Genomic DNA, 18,175 nt, shown 5'->3' on the forward strand with positions numbered 1-18,175 from the left:
TGCTTGGTGGAGTCTCCAAAAATGAATACTACTACTAAAGATAATAATAATATCTTAATTAGTTGAGCAACTTTGTGAGACTAATAGAAGCTCAGAGATGTGAAAAGACCTGTTCAATATCACATAGTGTAATGGTGATGAAAATTTGTAATAGCAAATTTAAACGCCTCCCCTTTAACTATGGTTTCCTTGTAGTCTCCTACCTCCTTCAAGTTCATTATCTCAGATGACAGGTACTTGTCTTCCCCTAATAAGGCCTTGAAAACAGGGCCTTTTAGAGGGAAAAAGGGTGGTGAGCAGGCTGGAGACCCAGGGAAGAGTTGATGTTGCAGCTTGAATCTGAAGGCAGTCTGTTAGAGAACTCCCTCTTCCTTGAGGCCTTCAAATTATTAGATGAGGCCCACATATGTTATGGATGGCAATCTACTTTACTATAGTCTACTGATTTAAATGTTAATCTCACTTAAAAAATATCTCCACAACAAAATCTGGACATGCTTGATCAAATATCTGGGTACCATGGCCTAGCCAAATTGACACATAAAATTAACCATCACACCAGCGTAGGCTCTTATGGAAAGGAGACAAAGAGGGAAGAAGGAGAGGGGAGCCAGACTTCAGTAATATCTAGAGGCGGCAGGGCTGAGTGAGCCAGGGAGCACCCAGACTTTGCCCAAAGCAGAGAGAGAGAGAGAGAAACACAGCAAACCTCAAGCTTCACTTGTTGCAGACTTCAGTTGCAAGCACTAGCAGGTCAGCCTGCAATTAAGTGGATCAAAGGTGTTATTTCTGACACAACCTCCAACTAGCTTTGTGCCTCAGGGCTCCAGTGTTGCCCTTCCATCCTAAGCGTGCATAAACCACATCCAGGCATCGTCTTGAAGAGGCATTGGGGGTGGCAGGTGACCTTCATTTTAGAAATTGGACCTTATTCTCCTAGAGAAACTGAGAAGTTCCTAAAGGGTTTACTTAAATTACTGGCTTAAACTAAATATGTATTATATAAAATCTGAAGTCCACATTTTATGTACATGAGGAATTGAATTCATTAGAGAAAGCAATACATTTCAGAGTTGATGTGTGATTACATTTGTGGCCTTATTATATTAGTAAGTGGTGAATCCAGGGGTGAAAACTGGGTCTTCATTTCTTCAAAGTTTCATGCTGACTCCCAGACAGCGTCACCATGATTCACCGACAGTCTCCATGAGCCTCCTCCACCACTGACTAACTCCTGCCAGCCTTAATTCTTCCCTCTGGCCGTGGCCTTCTGACTTCTACTCCAAGGTCAAGTTAGGCTAATGGAGGGAAGGACACTTTCATCATCCTATGTACGATGCATTGCTTTACTTTAATTACTTTCACTTTGAGAAATTAAAAAAGTACAGACAGGTATAAAGAGTAGTATCAGACACATTATCACCATCCAAATTAACAAATGCTAAGGGTTTGTCATACTGTTTTTAGTTTTTTAGACACGAGTAAAACATCGCAGATGAAATCACTGTCCCCTTTGACCATTATCCCTAGACCCATTTTCTTCTACCTTCCCCAGAAGCAGACTGGTTCATGAGTTTGCTGTATGTTCTAGTCCATTAAAAAATACCTCTATATATACGAACATACACATCCATGAAAAATACAAAGTATTTTGTGTGTGTTTTAAAATGTAATCAGATGGTACACAACTGTGTGTGTGTGTGTGTGTGTGTGTGTGTGTGTGTATACACACATATATAAATTTGATAACTGCACTTTTCATTCAATCTTAATGAGACTACATGTTAATGATTCTAGTCACCTGTCTGCTACATTTTATTTACTCTCCTGTTGATGGGCATTATTTTTTTCCCCTAATTTAAAAAGTTATAGCCAGATTTCAGTGGATGTCTCTGTCTGGTTGTCCTCTTTTATCTGTGCTTTTCCTTTCTGTGGTTTTGCCTTCTGCAGCTTCAGACACCTGTGGTCATTGACGGGTCCAAAAAATATTAAATGGAAAATTTGAGAAATAAACAATTGATAAGTTTTAAATTACAGGCCTTTCTGATGGACGCTTGCGCCGTCCTGCTTCATTTCCCCTTTGTCCAGTGTATCCTACCCATTAGTCACTTAGCAGCCATCCCAGTTATCAGATCGACTTTTGTCGTGTCTCCATGCTTATGTTCAAGTCACCCTTATTTTACTTAATAATGGCCCCACAATGAGAGCAGTGATGTTGGAGAAACATGGTATATATAGAGTTTGGTACTACCTGCGGTGTCGGGCATCCACTGGGGGTCTTGGAGTGGATCCCCCCACATAAGGGGGGACTGCTGTACGTGTTCGCTTGGACACACATGTTTGTGTCTCTGTGGTGTGCTTCTGCAAGTGGAATGCTGACTTTCTTGTACATGTAGGAGGTAGTTCTCACCCTAGGGGATCAGTAACCTGTGTGTGTCTGTCTTTCCACCTCATCGCTGAATTCCTTGAGGTTGGGGGCTGTGCTTTATTCATCTCTGTATTGCCAGCGCCTGACACATAACGTGGAGATAAATGAATAGATACACGAATGAATGAAATGCTCCATCCCTCCCCCTGCTTTCCCAAACCAGCTCCCTTCCTCACCCTAGCATGACGAGAGTACAGGGAAGTCCCTGCCACAGCTCACAAGGTGTTTTACTCCGATTATCTCATGTAATTACCACAACTTTCTGAGATACACCATTGTACAAGTGATAAAGCAGAGGCTTAGAAATGTGAACTGAGTTTCTGCCGTCACAGTCAGTTGGAGTAAAGGAGAGATCTGAACCCAGGTCTGTCCAGATCCAGAGCCTGTGGCCTGTCCATCCTCCCGCTGCTTCTCCAACAGTGGAATCTGCTGATGTGGGACCGATCTGGTCTTTGCCTTCATAAACAGGACATCAGCTTCGACAGCTCTCTCCACTTCAATGAGGTTTTTTTTCCCTGAGAGTCTGGGGAAATCACCTTCATTAATTATCCCACAGCTTTGACTAATTAACCTACATCCTTCTCTCTCAAGCCTTGAGTATACATATTAGGATCTTAAAATGTTAGCAGGATGCTTTTGTATCAGTGAGGCTAACCCCATAATTCCCATAATAATGGGAAAGCTTGACCAAGGAGCCGAGGAAATGTGCTCAGAGTGACACAATGAATGAGAAGCCAAGCTCAGACAGTACTGGGTCTCCTGTGAGTGAGTCTGGTGCCTTTTGATCTGGCCTTTGGCTTATCTGATGGGGCAGGCTCCTCTCTGACAGGGAGGAGAGCTGCGGGGTATATGGCTTTTGCTGCCTAACTGATTTCAGGGGCAATGAAGAAGGGCATGGGGGCAAGAACTGGAGGCAGGAACCAATATCACAGAAGCCAGACAACGTGCATTCAGTGAAGTCCAGCTTGGTAAGGACCAGATGGAGGGATAAGTGACGCTGAGTCCGCTGGACTGAAGTCAGAGGAGAGAGCCGTCTTGACTGCATGGGACCATATTGGCCAGGGTTGGCTAACTGTGGCAGCAAACAACCCCTTAGGCTCTGTGTCAGAACGCTATACACGTTTATAGTTGCTCACACAGCCAGTGCTTCTGGTGGGTCTGATGTCTGCTCTGTGGGGTGGTTTGGGGAGTCAGAGTCCTCAAGAGTCCATCTGCAGACTGCAGTCTGCAGACTGCAGTCCACAGCCTGCAAAGTCAGGGTCCAAGGTGAATAGGGAGACTGGTGAGTCGAGGCCAGTCAGGGGTAGAGATTGGGCTGGAGAGGGCATTCCTGGCTCCATGGCCTGCGGCTATTTCTGCCACACTGTCCTGTCTCTCAGCATCCCTGCTCCTGTTTGTTCCTCTTGGAAGCGGGAATCACACAGCCTACTCTGCCCATCCTCAGCATTGTGATTTCAAGCCCTGAATGTGTTTTATAAATGGGCATGTGTGCCCTGCAGATAGAAGCTTGGCTGTGGTTTCTTTTCTAAGCGGCAAAAAACTAAGTATCCCACTCACCCTGGCCTGGAGTTTTTTTCATTCAGGCCCTGAAAGTAGATGACAAATCTGAGGCACGCTCCTCTTGGATGGAAAGACAGCCGCAGCGTGACCGCTTTGGACCCGGTCACTGCCGCTGTGAGTCTGAGGCACAGGGAGCAAATCTCCCCAGGCGGCGCGGTGAACCGCCGCTGTGTGGGCGCTTTGCCTCTGGGCATCAGTGCCCGCCTCTCCCAGCGCCTCCCACCTGCAGCCATCAAGCTTACAGCAGCAGGGTCAGTGGTTGACCTTGAGCCTGGGCAGCAGCGCCACGGGACCCTGGCGGGGTAGTTGCTTGGCCAGAGCATGGGATTTGGAATCCAGTAAGTGGATTCAAGTCTTGGTTCTAGTGCTGAGTGGGCTCCCTTTCCTCGTCTGTTCAATGGGAAGAATGCCTCACACGGCTGTTCTGAGAGCTAAGTGAGCTCATTATGAAAACTGCTGAGCAGACTGAGCATAGGCAGCAGTCAGGAAAGCTGCGGTTGTCTTTGTGCCATGTCCAACGTGCTAGAGATACGAGTTCTGGGCACTAGTATATGAGCTGAGTCAGAACTTTACCTTGTGGCTTCCCTGATGGCCCCATTTCGATAAGCAGACTTTTGCCTCAGTGTCCCCTCCCTGCCTGTCCCAGTTCCTTCCCCGAATCTTAGCGGGCTTAGCAGAGGATCCAGTCAGGCCGGACCTCCAGCCACCTGAGGGCCTGTCAGCTGGACTCCCAGGCTGGGCTCCACCATCTTGACCCCCAGGCAGTGCAGTCTAAAACCTAAAGCTTTTCTGTGGCCCGTTCATGGTCTGGCTCATATTGACCTCAAGGACCTGATCTCATATAGTGCTCCTGATTTTCACCATAACCATTATGAGCTTCCACCTCAGCTCATCAGGCCTAAAGCAGAGCCTGAGGAAGAGCTTGCAGATGATCCCAGGGTGCAGGAGTGGGGGTGTGGGCAGGGTGAGACCGGGAGAAGGGAAGGACCATATGTGCTCTGGTATTCAGTTCTTGCTGTGGGTGGCTGTGGCTCTGCTCCATCCCTCAGGGGCTCCTGTGAGAAGGCATGGTAAACATGCCTCGGAATTGTCCTGTTGCAGGAGAGGAGCCTGAACATTCATCCAGGGCTCCTGTCCCTCACTGGTTGAGGGGTCCCAGGGAGGTCCCACCTCCCACTTTGAAAATGTTCCTGGGTTAGATCTGAGTGGGCTTTCCAGGCTCTGAAGAAAGCCCTGAGGCAGAGACGTGGAGAGGCTTACAGGCATGTGCTTGAAGGACCGCTTGTCTGCTGCAGCTGCACTGATGGCAGAGATGATGTTGGACACAGGAAGTGTCTGCCAGAGCCATTTCATTCAGCAAGGTGCTTCCCAGTTGGGCCCTTTTGCACTGACTGTGCTCTGGGTCACACTGAGGGTCTAGGTTTAAATGTTACCTTCTCAAAAGGGGCTTTCCTGTCATCCTAACTGAAGGAGCCTGCCTGTGGTTGCTCCATCCCATGGTATTTTTCTTTCCATGATCCTTCTCTGACAGCCTGACCAGTGTAATTTAAAATTTACCAGCTTGTTCATGTGTCTAAGTGTTGGGATAAGTTCAAATAAGACTTGCACCAGGCTTGGTAGGGGTCATTATAGAAAAATAGGGGTCAAACGTCCCTGGTCCAGGGAGTGGATGTCAAAGGAGTGCTAAAGCTTTGGCTGATGATCAGGTTTGGGGTAGAAGATGTCAGAGTCAGGCACAGCAGGCAAGGGAAGGACCAGGCAGTAGGAAGTGGGGCTCAGGAGGAGACCAGAGGTCCAGTGTTATTTCTGTAGACAATGTCGGGCCGGCAGGAAGCTCTTTTGGGAATGGACAAGATGCGCTTCCTGGTCCTGCTTTGCCATTTAAAGAGCACTTTCCTGTATTTGAGTTTCTTTCCCTCAGTGTGGCCATACTGATGATGTCATTCAAGGTTGGGAAAAGTGACGACTTGTATACACATGTCAGTGAAGTTACATTTCTATCCTGTAGGTTATTTCAAAACCCTGAAGGCATAGGGATTCTAAGACCTGTAGAGAGTGTCTTTTTGAATCTTGGTCCACAGGAGAAGCAGCTTGCAGTGGTCCCTAGAATTCTGGAGACTCTGGGATGTGGAACAGCAGGGCACTGCCTCCTCTTGACCCTAGATTTCTGAGCCGCAGATGAGAGCAGCTACTTCTCCACAGACCCGCTCAGCAGGACCAGCTCGCCTGAACACGGTGTGAGTCACAGACTGTGGTCAGGAGCTGGGGCTGGAAGTGTTCTTTTCACAATGACCTCACGATCCCTGTCTCAGTTCACCACACTGGGGAGAGCCTGAAGAATGGCAAGTCTGCCGTGTCAGCCGAGAAGACGTCAGGGTCCGTGCCCTCACGCCGTGTGGATCTTTTTCCCTTCTGACCCAGTTACAACAGTCTCTTGGTTTTCATTGTTTCTACAGCCTGGGTCTGCAGTTCCTGAGAGTGAAACTTGAATGGTAGAGGGAAAATATACTCCTTATCGTTAAAATCAGTATCCTAACCGTGTGGGCTGGCTCCATCGCCAGCATTTGCAGTGTATTGATTATACAGTTGACTCTTGAACAACAGGAATTTGAACTGTGCGGGCCTATGTATATGTAGAAGTTTTTCAAACGTGAACTCTAGTACAGCCGGGTCCGTGGTTGACTGAATCTGCAGACGTGGAGCCTCGGACATGGAGGGCTGACTGTAAAGTTATACCTGGATTTTTGACTGGGGGGAGGTTGGCGCCCCGACTTCTGCATTGTTCAAGGGTCACAGTCATCTTCATGGTTCCCAGATGATGAGGTTTTAGGTTAAAGTGTTCCATTTTAATCCTAACTGTCTTAAATAAAGCAGCTCCTCAGAAGTGTAGTTTTGAAGTTACCTAACCTTTCTATGACTCAGTTTCCTTCTCTGTATAATGGGCATACTGGTATTACTTACCAGGTATTACTTACCTCCCAGGATTTTTGTGATGATTACATGAGTTTCTACGCGGGAAGCACTTACAACAGTGCTTGGCATCTAGCCAGAGCTATTTTAAGTGTTCGATATTATTATTTGTTAGCATCATCACTCATTTAAAGATGGTTACATCTGAGGGAAAGAAATCAGGTATTGCTTTCAAACTAGGGGGCCCACACTGGGAATCTGTGTATGTTTCATATTTTAATGATCTTCTATCTTATTTTTCTACGGAAATATTTGAAGTGGTTTATGGATTAAACAGAAGCAAAATTTAATCATTAGGATGGAAAAGAGAACAGGGACCAGTGGAAAGATCTGGAAGGAATAGATTATGCCCCAGACCTGAGCTGTGATGGCAGTGAATTTGTCTTTACTTTCCTTGCAGTTAACGTAGTGAGGGAACATGCGGGGTGGCATATGTTTCATTCCTGATCACAGCATCCAATATGGGTCCATTTGCAGAAGTAAACTCACTGGGGTCAGGGAGCGGGGACCAGACACTATAGGAATTTCTTATGTGGTTCCTTTAAGAATAAATGATTCTCTGAGTGGAGTTTACTGTGTCTATATATCCTGTTTTAATAATGGAAAAACCATAAAGTGTGTGAATCTTACGTGAATCCCCTGCAAGACCTGGGAACTCTGCTTTGTGGAGCTAAAATACCAAGTTAGAAATCAGAGTGTGAACGGAAGACACATACGAATGTTTGCTGCCTCTCACAGTTAGCAGAGAGGTACTTAAATTTTGGATTGCCTTCTCTCCCTCTGCCCCAAACTCTTCTGTGGAGCAGCTACCTGAGCCCGAGACACCTGAACTCACCTGTCTAAATTAACCTAGAGCATTCATATCAGTTCCACCTACAGATCAGCCAAGGCAAATGTTTACCGGGTGAACAAATGTTACTACGTAAAATACGGTTCTAGGGCCTAGGAGGATGATACCATTTACTGGGCTCCAAATCTGTGTGTCTAGGGCACTTTATACACATTATCGCATTTATTGCAGTCATTTGATGTAGCTATTACTATTTCTGATTTAAGATGAAAGCACTTGTGGCTCGGAGAAGTTGTGTAACTTAACGAAGGTCGCACAGCTAATTCTGTAGCAGAGCCAGAGCTTGAAGCCAGTTGGTTCTTTCATTGGTTTAGCATATGTCTATCTTCCTTGCCAGATGCTGCTGATACAGAGTTTGTTAAGAGATGATTCCTGTCCCCACCACACCTGCTTTCTGGTTGGGGAGGCAGTTTTCTACCTCTTTGCCTAGTGGTCTTGTTATGATCGATCTTAAGCCTTAGTATTAAAAACATGTATTGTATGCTGTACACGAAGCCATTTAAATTCCATTTGAATGCTCTCAGTTATTTAGGTTGAGTGCGGAAGGAAGGATGAAGTAGTGTCTGAGATAGGGAGCTGAATGATAATATGGTCTCTGTTTTTACACTTAAGATCTTCTTTATGGAGACTGTGACTTTGAGCAAGCCTCCTGTAACTTCCCAAAAGAAGTTTAGAAAGTGAAATTTGGCCTTGAGCAATCTCTTGTAGCCAATATCCTGGCCCAGGAGGCAGTGAGAGTCTCTGGCAGGAGGTCATGGTTGGGGTTGCAGATTTCTTTTTCTGTAAGGAGCTTGCTTCGGAGAAACGAATGAAACTAGATTTTTTTAGGAGGTTCATGACGTTGCCATCTTGCAAATATGGGTCCTCCCCAGGGTGTTCCCTGGAGGAGGGGTTCTGTCTGTGCAGAGAGACAGTCAACCCTCTCTTTTTATTACCTCTCGTGTAAAGGGCCACCTTCTTCTTAAGAGTAATATCTGTGTTTCATGCTGTCTCAGCTCTTTCATGATAGCCCTTCCTATTTTTGTATCTGGGGCTCAGGCTGGACCCTGGAAATCTGGAGTAGAAACATTTTAGACCCCTTGTATGAGACAAGTAACTGATCCAGAGGTGCAGAGTAAGTCCATTTGGGGCTGGAAGGGACACTACACCACTATTTAGTGTCTGAACTACCACGAAGCCCCAGGATCCCTCCAGTGTCAGGTGCTCACTGCTTCTGTGGCTGCCTATTCTCTGGATGGCTTTGCTCGTTAGAATTTCTCTTCTTATTTGAGTGCCAGTTGTCCCCATGTAGACTTCACCATTGAACCCTAGTTCTTCCCTCTGCCTCCCAACAGATAGATCTGTTCTCTCCTTTCCATGACAGACCTTCAGAGATTCTGAGACAGAGATTACATCCCTACTTATTATTCCACTTCCCTCTCTCTAAAGAGGTGGGGTTTCTAGTCACCTCACTATCTTGATTGTCTAAATATGTACCATTCTAAGAATGACAAATATGTTAAAACATCTAGAAAATATACTGAAGCATCTATTAATTGAGTGCAACCCTCTTTTCAGATAAGCCTGGGTGTGACCTCACAGTCCTTCCCAGTAATTTCCAGGCAGCTATCATAAATGTATTTCTTAAAAAAGAAATCTTAATTGTATAGCTGCTGTGTTCACGCACTACGTCCTGTGAATGTGCACACAGAACAGCCCATGCCCTGGTGGCGTCTGTCGCCTGCTCTGACGCTAACCCCGTGTTGCACTGAGTTGGAAGCTCTTTGCTGCCTTGAGCTGGGCTTTTGGATGGAGATAGACGCCTTTTCAGACCTGACTCTGGTGCTGCCTGAAGGGTATCCAGGTGGAGTGTGGTCTTCTGTCTCCACTGGGCTGGGTCTCCTGTGCTCCTCTCCCCCAAATTCCTTCCACACTGCTGGGGCCTGCTCCACTCTCTCCTCTGCTAATTGCTTAGAAGGCCTTGATTGCGGGGAAAACACACGCACACGCACACGCACGCTAAATGCCTCAGGAGATAATCCAGGCCTCATTTTGCACTGCAAACTAGTGGCAGTTCTGGAGAAGCTTTTGAACGCGTAACTAGGTGAATCCAGTTTAGTGATGTTTCTGCCATAACTGGAAATTTTTCTCCCTTCTCTTTCTATTGTTTTAGTAACCTTTTAAAGTTAATGCTTGTAAATAAAAGGCTTGAGAGATCAGATGCATTTTCCACTTCCCATCAATCCTTGAGAAATGATGGTCCACTGTGTGCCGAGGCAGTGGGGCCTCTGTCCAGAACTGGGAGGATGCGCTCCAAGAGACAATGTGTGTGGAAGGTCTCCGGAGGAGTGATTTTATTTGGGCATATATTATGCTCTGTCTTTGAAATGACTGGTATCTATGGTGGTGTTCTTTTTTTTCTTTCCCCTTTAAATGTCCTATTGGATTTCTCCCTCCCTGGCTATGAGACAGTCTTAGTCCATAGCTTGTTCCTCCCTGGGAGATGCTGTTGTCTGGGGCTCTTGATAGAGCAGCGCCTTTCCTGTTGCTTTAAATCCTACCATTAGGTTCTGATCGGTCAAGGTAATGATATGGCTGGACAGGAACTGAATCTGAGTCCATACTGACTACGTGGCCACTTTGGGAAAATCACTTTGTTTCTGAGTTTGCTTCTGTTTAAAATAATGAGCTGGGAACAAAGTCAACATTCAGTGAATTGACTAGGAAAATAAGGTGAGGCCAGTAGGGACCATTCACCTCTCCTCCAGGTCTGGTCACATGCTCAGTCAACATGGAATGATGGGAAAACGACAGAGCAGGCTCCATTCTAGGTGCTGGAGATGCAGCAGAGGGGAGACGCACATAAAGCCCCCCTCCTCACGAAGCTTGATTTCTCGAAAACATGGACACACTTAAGTAAACTGGTAGTGTGTTCAGTGGCAATATGTGCCATGGAGAAAAGTAGAGAGTGCTGGGGATGGGGGGCTGTGTGTGCGTGTGTGATTGTGCACGTGAGTGTTTACACAGTAGGTGAGGGAAACCCTCCTTGAGGAGGTGACATTGAGAGGCCGCCTGCAGGAAGTGAGCGAGTGAGCCCTGCATGGAGTGGGGAAGGGGGAGCACTGGGGGAGAGAGCATTCCAGGCCAAGGGTCTGCAGTGGGAGGGTGCTTGCCGGGCTTAATAACAGTCGGGAGGCCACTGTGCCTAGAGCATCGTGAGAGAGAGGTCGAAGTCGGGAAGCATCAAGGCTTCCAAGGCCACTGTCACATCGGGCTTTGCTCTAAGCCTGAGGCAAGCTTTGGAGGGAGGGCTTTGAGCAGCAGAATGAGATGACAGGACTTGGCACTTCAAGAGATCAGTCTGTACCTCTTTGGGGTGTAGACCAGCTCCGGGAGGCAAGCCCTGCAGACAGAGGGCCCTTGGCTTCACTTTCAGAGCTACCCAAGCTCCTCAGGAGTATGTGGAGGGACTGTCGTCTAAAGGAGGCTTTAGAGGTTACGGGAAAGTAAAACAGCAGCAACTAAAGGCAATGGGAACGCGTCCCCGTTTCTGGACCCGCCTCCCTCTGCAGTGGAGTGATGCAGTGAGGAAGCAGGTCAGGAGTCTTGTCGCCGAGGGGCCAGGGGCAAGCCAAAGGAACAAGCGCTGGCAGTAGGAAACGTGTGAGCTCGGCCTTCGCAGGTGGCAGTAGGGGTTTAGTACACAAAGGAGAATTAGTGATGGGACATCAGTACAAGGCCAGAGAAGGGGGAGGTCCTTGCCAGCTCTCTGCAGAATCTGAGTGGGGACTGGGCATGTCCCCACCCGCCTGTCCTCCCCAGCCCTCCCCACAGTGTACAGGAGGTGCTGAGCAAGAGGGTTTGTGGTTGTTGACGGGAGGTTTTGTGTAGCAAAGGGGAAGTCAAAAACAGAAGAGGCTCCTGCCATCCCCTGCCGTCTCGGGCTAGGTGTGAGCCACTCCTGGAAAGAGGGGTTTGAGTGCCATGAAATTGTTTCCTGAAAGTGTCTGTGAGCCCGGGGAGCCCTTGGCGGCGCCGCATCAATGCAGCCTTCCTGCGCGCTCCTAAAGCCGGGGGAGGCTGCCATCTACTGGTTGACTTCAGTATTTCACCCACATGCTCCGCTTTGGACAAATGTCTTTCCAACGTTAGAGAGACCTGTGTTGGCATTTTCTCCAGGCCAGGCGCTGCCTGTTTTCTCTTTTAACTCATACCAAATTTTCATGAGCGCCAGTCCTCTTCATTCCCATTTTTAGGGATGCTTAGAAAAATTAAGTGACTAGATTGAGATCATTTAGTAATTGGAAAATTTGGAATTCAAGTTCAGCTCTGACTACACACACAATTACTTTAAAACAGTTGTTATGATCACATTGGCTTTGCAGACTATAAGTGTTCAGAGGGAACTGGCAAATGGCAGTTGTTCGTGTGTGCTGAGTGGAGCAATGGATAAAGGAACAGAAGTGCAGGTGGGTGCTCCTCAAGGCTCTGCCGACGAAGGGGCCAGCAGACGTAGGCTTTAGTACTGACTCTAGCACTTCAAGCCTGGTGAACTTGGGGAAGTCATCTCACTGCTCTGAAACACAGCTTCTTTACCTGTAACTGCAAATGTACTGGCTTAATGTGGGAGCTACTTATTTTGACTGTGTGTGTCTTCCTTCCATAACACATTGAAATCTGTTTTCCAGTCTTGATAGGATTGGAGTGATTCGCAAGAGGACAGCTTTTCCCTGCTTCCTTTCCAAGCTCTAAATGCCTTTGCAGGGCTCTCTGGGATGGAGGAGGATGTGGGAGTGAGCCCTCTGCTGGCAACTCATATCCCACACCAGCCCAAATCCTGGCAAGATGCATGTGTGAGGACCAAGCACCCAGGCGAGGCTGAGGACAGGGGTGGAGGGGCAGATGCCTTTCTGCTGCAGGAGTGAGCTTCCCCAAGGGCGATGCTGGTTATGTCACTGCTGGCATAAGTACCTTCAGCACTCTCAGCTGCGCTCAGAGGATACAAAGCCTTTGAGGCAAGGCCTGCACCAACTTCACCCTTGGCATCCAGCCTCAGCCCCCCCCCCCACCTCTCCCACATCATCAGAGTTCTCATTCTAGTCAGAGTAACCCCAGGGGAGCCTCCCCGATTCTCTCACCCACCCCACCCAAATTCTGAAGCGCAGCACCCTATGGCTGTAGGACCCTGCAGTCCTCCCAGTTCCTGGAGCTAATGGGCCATGAGCCCAGCTCCCCACATCCCTAGTTAGTCTGGCTTACTTGAAATGACAGGGAAAATTCCCTGTAGGGATTGAGGGTAGCTCAGGAACAGGGGTGTAGACATAGAGAAACTCCCTGGGACCCCATGTCCTGTGGGTTTTACCTTCTAAACATCTCTCAGAACCATATACTCTACCTCCAGGACCATACTTCTGCAAACTCCATCACCTTTCACCTGGACTCCTGCAGGGACCTCCTTACAGCTCTCTCCTATCTGTATCTTCTGGCTCAAATACAGACCGCAACAGAAAGATGGTTTTAAAAAAAAAAGACATGAGTATAATACTCCTCTGCTTAAAATTCCTTATTAGCTTCCTACTGTGTTTAGGAAAAAGATCAAAATCGTTATTCTGGACCAAAAGAAGCTCCAGAACCAGGTTGCTGTTACCACTGTAGCTTCTGTTGCTCCTGGCTTTCTTCCTGAGCAGCCTGGCAGCTCAGGGCTTATAGAAATGCTCTGCTCTCTGCCTCTCCTACATCCCTCACTGGTTAGCACCTACTTACTGTTTAAATCACATTTCCCCTGCCCTTCCTTAGAGAAGCCTTCTTGGTCAGGTCCCTGTTAGATGTTCTCCTAGTGTCTTGTATCTGCTTCCAAAGAATGCCCTAGTTTGCAATTATACATTCGCTTGTGTGATATGAATGTGTGACTCACATTGGCATCCTCCCCCTGGCATGGAGGCTGCATGAGGGCAGGGCCCATGGTTATTTTGTTCACTCAGTGCTGGGCACATAGGGCTTACCCAGTACTGATTTATAAGTGAAAAGGAAAGTGAGAACCCCGGGAAAAGAGAACCAGTCAGCACAGCCCACAAGGAGCACGCCCTGGATACCCTGGAGTTGGTGAGGTGGGAAGGAAGATGGCTTGGGTGGGGCAAGCTGAGAAGAGGAGAAGGTGGGAGGGATTGTAGTCCCAAAGGACGGGGCTGTGTGGACAGATACTGTGATGGTGGTTGTGGGGAAGAGGGCCTCAAAGGCTCTTCGGTTTGCATCCCTTGCTGAGGTTAAAACTCTCTCTGCAGGTATCCAGTGGGCATAGCTCAAGTTATGTGCCCATGCTCCAGCCACCATGGGGAGGAGGAAAGAATGTTCTCCCCAGTGGCTTTCATGGTGGGAGGCAGGGTCCTCACCCACTGGGAGATTCTCCAGAACTAGAAAGGAGTTTGGATGCTGGGAAGCCATTAAATGACCAACGTCCACTACACGGGGAGAGAGGTGCTAGTAGGGGAAAGGCAGGCAGGCAGCTGTAACAGCGGTACCGAGGGCCTGGGTATCCCCCAGAGTGGGCGTGCCTGTCAGGGTCTCTGAGGGGAGTTTAAGTAGAGGGACTGTTTCCAGCGATGCAGGCAGGCCGGAAGAGGACCACGAGGGCTAGCTTGGTTCCTCAGGTCTAGTACCAGCTGATGTGCAGAGGCCTCCCCTAGGCCTGGAGGGGCAGGTGGGAGGAGCAGTTACCTGGAACCTGAAGAGAGTTGTGTGGAGACAGCCAGTTGACAGGCTGTGACTCCTATGAGGAAACCTCACTCAACGTGATGGCCGGCCTGCCGTGGTGCTATAGGGATGGAGCTGGGGAACAAGTACCCTGACTGACTCCACCACCCCATCTGCACCCGTCTCCTCCATTCAGTGTCCACGTGCTACCCATTTTGATACCAACTGGAAGCCAGAGGGCATCAGAGCCCACTGGTCCAATTCACATAGGGTAGCCATAAAGATACAGAGCGGGGAGAAGGGGGAGAGCCCGTGGGGGAGGGGTAAAGGGGAAACCAGACACCCTGGAAACTGATTTTCAGTGGAGAGCTATGGAGTGCGTCATGGGGTTGGAAGTGGACTTGGACTTTGAGGTGGCGTAGAGTTTTGGGAGGCTTTTCAAGATGGAGGAGTGTGCTTGAACAAAGCCACAGAGCCAGCCACTGAAAGGTGTATGTGAGAACTACCGAGCTCACACTTCTGACCAGAACTTGGGGAGTGTAGGCAGTCTGAAACCCGCCGTGGAGGTTTTGAATGCCATGGCCTCAGGCCTTTTGCCCACCAGGTCCCCACGTGGAGGCATCTACAGTCTTCCGAACGCCATGATTTTAAGGATTCTTGTTTGATGTGGTTTCTTCACCAAGGAAATTTGATTCTTGTGTGGCTTCCAGGGGATGCCTCACCAGCTTAGTTATATCTGTCTTCCCCTGGAGGGGATAGGTTGGGGTTCAGGAAATCCTCAGTCAGCAGCCAGGAGAGGGTTAAGCCTCCCATGTAAGGCTTGGTTGTTACAGGGAGCCCGCTTGTTTGGGTTTACACAGCAAGGCGAGTGTTGCTATGGCTGGATTGCAAGCAACAAGTCTTATGATCTGGAACAGCAAATTGTGTATATAACATGACAGCATTTATTAAAGCAAGATAAACTCTGCGGCACAGAATCTGGCTGGAGCCATAGATTCCTCTGATCCTCGCTTTGGAGCCATCACATTCCATTTGAGTGAGGCCGATCAGCCCAGACATTTTCATTAAATAAGTCGATTTGTTGAAAATCCCTAAGAGAATGAACTGAGAATTGCTCCCGCTCCATCCTTGTTTTAAAAGAGAAATGTATATATAATGTGTGATTCTGACTCACAGTCACTGAGTGTAAACAGATCTGCTTTTCTGGGTGGTGAGTTCCCTCCATCACTACATGTGTTCAGGCCTGAGTGGGCAACACAGGGGGCATCGAGTAAAGTAGAAGGAGATGTTCCTAATATTCTTTTTAGTTCCAAGACTTCAGGATTGTAGAGCCTGATGAAAGATCCAGGTAACTTCCCCACACCCCTCATTCTGCAATCTGTACTCTGTCACCATGACACAGTATCCTCAGGGAAGGAGAGATTTTCATCAGGAGCTTGGGGAAGAGCAAGGACACTGGGGCCAGAAGGCCTGAGTTTGAGCCCTGGTTCTGTTATTAATTGGGCAAGTAACCACAGGCAAGTCAGTGCACTCCTGTGAACCCCAGTCCACCATCTATAAAGTGGTAGTAGTGATGGCCAACTCACGAGCAATTAGTATCTGCCAGGCACCATGCAGGGCGCCTCATGGGGATGCTGTCATTTATTTTCCACAGAAATGCTAGGAAATTAAGAAGTGTGAGTGTCCTCACTTTACTGATGAGGAAGCAGAGGCATGGAGAGGTCAGGGAGCTAAGGAATGGAGGAGCCAAGATTTGAACTCAGGCAGTCGGCCTCTGGAGGTTTTAACCCTTGTTGGATAACAGTTGTCACCTCATCCATATCATAGAATTTTTAGGAGATTGCATTAGGAAGTGGGCATAAAAACAGCTTTTAAACCATAAACTGTTAGCCCTGGAAATGTTGAGCAGAAAGCTGAATCTTAAGATATAAGCTTTCCCCAAACTTGTTCAACTTTGTTCAGAGATGGTTTTTTTCTCTCCCAGCCCGTAGTCTCCCTTTTCTCACTTGACCAGCATCCCTCCGATCTCTCCCTTCCAACATTCCTTCCTTTGTTCAAATACACTGGTTTTGATGGAATTCAGGCTCAACAATTAAAGGAGGACCAACAGCCAAATTTAAAAGTACTTGTGCTTTTATTAAAAAAAAAAATCAGGTACTGTCCAGATGTGTTTTGGAAAGGAAGATCTCTTTAAAAATCCTTAGTTTACAACATCATCATTATTATTATATTAATAATATTAATCATATCCTTAAAATTGAAATAGTATTGCCTTTCTGAAATGTAAAAAAAGGGACGGATTCAAGACGCACATTGAATCATTGCTAACAAAAATAATGATAATTAATTATACAGCTTTGTGTACAATACAGCTGGTTCTAAAACAAACTACCACTGTACAGCCTACCCGCTCCCATTCCCAGAGCCACCCAAGAGAAGGAAAGTCATTGTGATGCTGTCACTGGAAGATTTTTGCTGAATCAGAATAGAAGCCTGTTGGACACTGTGGTCTTTGGTGTGAAGGAAGTATCGCAGAGTGGGTGAGGCCGGTGCTGCTGCCACTGGCCCCGACGATCCATGGTCACCTTGAACTCCTGCCAAATGCCCAGGTGTGGCTTGATGGTCGGACTGGTTGCATCGATGCTTTGGTAAAACTATTTTCTTTCTCTGGGCCCTACTCCTCTGTCACCCAGTTGTCCCTGGAATTTATGCCCGTTTGCGCCTGCCTTCAAGATTTCGGAAGTTGCTGGGTCTCACCTTCATTTCAGCAAATTGGATTGAATATTCGTGGCCCTTCCAGTGGAACCAGTTAACACCCTGTGAAAAAGAGGAGATCTCTAAATTGGTTTCCATTACGCGAGGTGGTCGCTGACCGTGACTCTTTAGTTGATGGGACAAAACGAGTTCTGTTTCAGCTTGACCATTTGGTATTTCACAGGAGTCTCTTGCCTGTCTGTCTGCTGATCTGTGTAGTGAAAACTTTCAAAGGGGCTGACTGAATTGGACTTGTTTTTTTTTTAACTTCAGGCAGAAGTCACCTGAGTTTGCATTGAGCTTTGGTCTGAAGCAAATCAGGTCATGACTGGAGGTTACAGAGTTGAGTAGCTATATGCAGGGGGGTCTATAACTCTCAGGATTCCTATGGAGTGTATTAATTGGGGTTTGTATGGAATGGCAGAAGGAACATAGTTGGACACGAGTTTTGCAACCTGATGTATAAGGTTAAATCTTAGTACTCTTACTTTATGGATAGATGGTCATGAATAAGTTATCAAAACATTTGAGCCCTCAGGTTCACTACTATTTTCTTAAGGTCTAATAATGCTAAACTTGAAAGGATACTGTGAAGACTAAATGAATCTGTAAAGGAGCTATCACAGGGCTGGACACATCGTAGGTGTTCAGTAAATATTACTTCCCCAGTCTCAAGTAGGGAGAAATGTCCTTGGAATTTTGGCCAAAATTTTCCTCAAGAAAAGACTATTTAAAAAAAAAAAAAAAGAAGAGACAAGACTATTTCTGGGCTTCCTAGTTCCATGTTTGGGTTTTTAGCTAAGTCTATGATGGTAGAACCTGCCCACCGAATTCCTCAGCCCCCTTGTCCTACTAGGGGTGGGGGTCAGCTTCACAGGGTCCTCCTCTGAGGCCTCCACCCCGTGTGCTGAGCCCCCTTCTCTTTAAGCTTTGTGGGGCTGTGA

General features: G+C 47.4%; 1 protein-coding gene across 4 annotated transcripts in view; it reads right to left on the reverse strand.

The window, feature by feature from the left end:
• Positions 1 to 16,592: 16,592 nt before the first annotated feature.
• The window catches only part of TNC (tenascin C), a 91,192-nt gene continuing 89,609 nt past the window's right edge, over positions 16,593 to 18,175 (reverse strand). For all 4 annotated transcript variants that reach the window (XM_015245355.3, XM_031677466.2, XM_072959998.1 and 1 more), the window contains one exon: positions 16,593 to 17,294. In XM_015245355.3, coding sequence (XP_015100841.2) covers positions 17,184 to 17,294 — 111 coding nt within the window. In that variant the 3' untranslated portion in view covers positions 16,593 to 17,183. The remainder of the gene's footprint in view (positions 17,295 to 18,175) is intronic.

This window comes from Vicugna pacos, chromosome 4 (assembly GCF_048564905.1).
Source record: "Vicugna pacos chromosome 4, VicPac4, whole genome shotgun sequence".
Classification (NCBI taxonomy): domain Eukaryota; kingdom Metazoa; phylum Chordata; class Mammalia; order Artiodactyla; family Camelidae; genus Vicugna; species Vicugna pacos.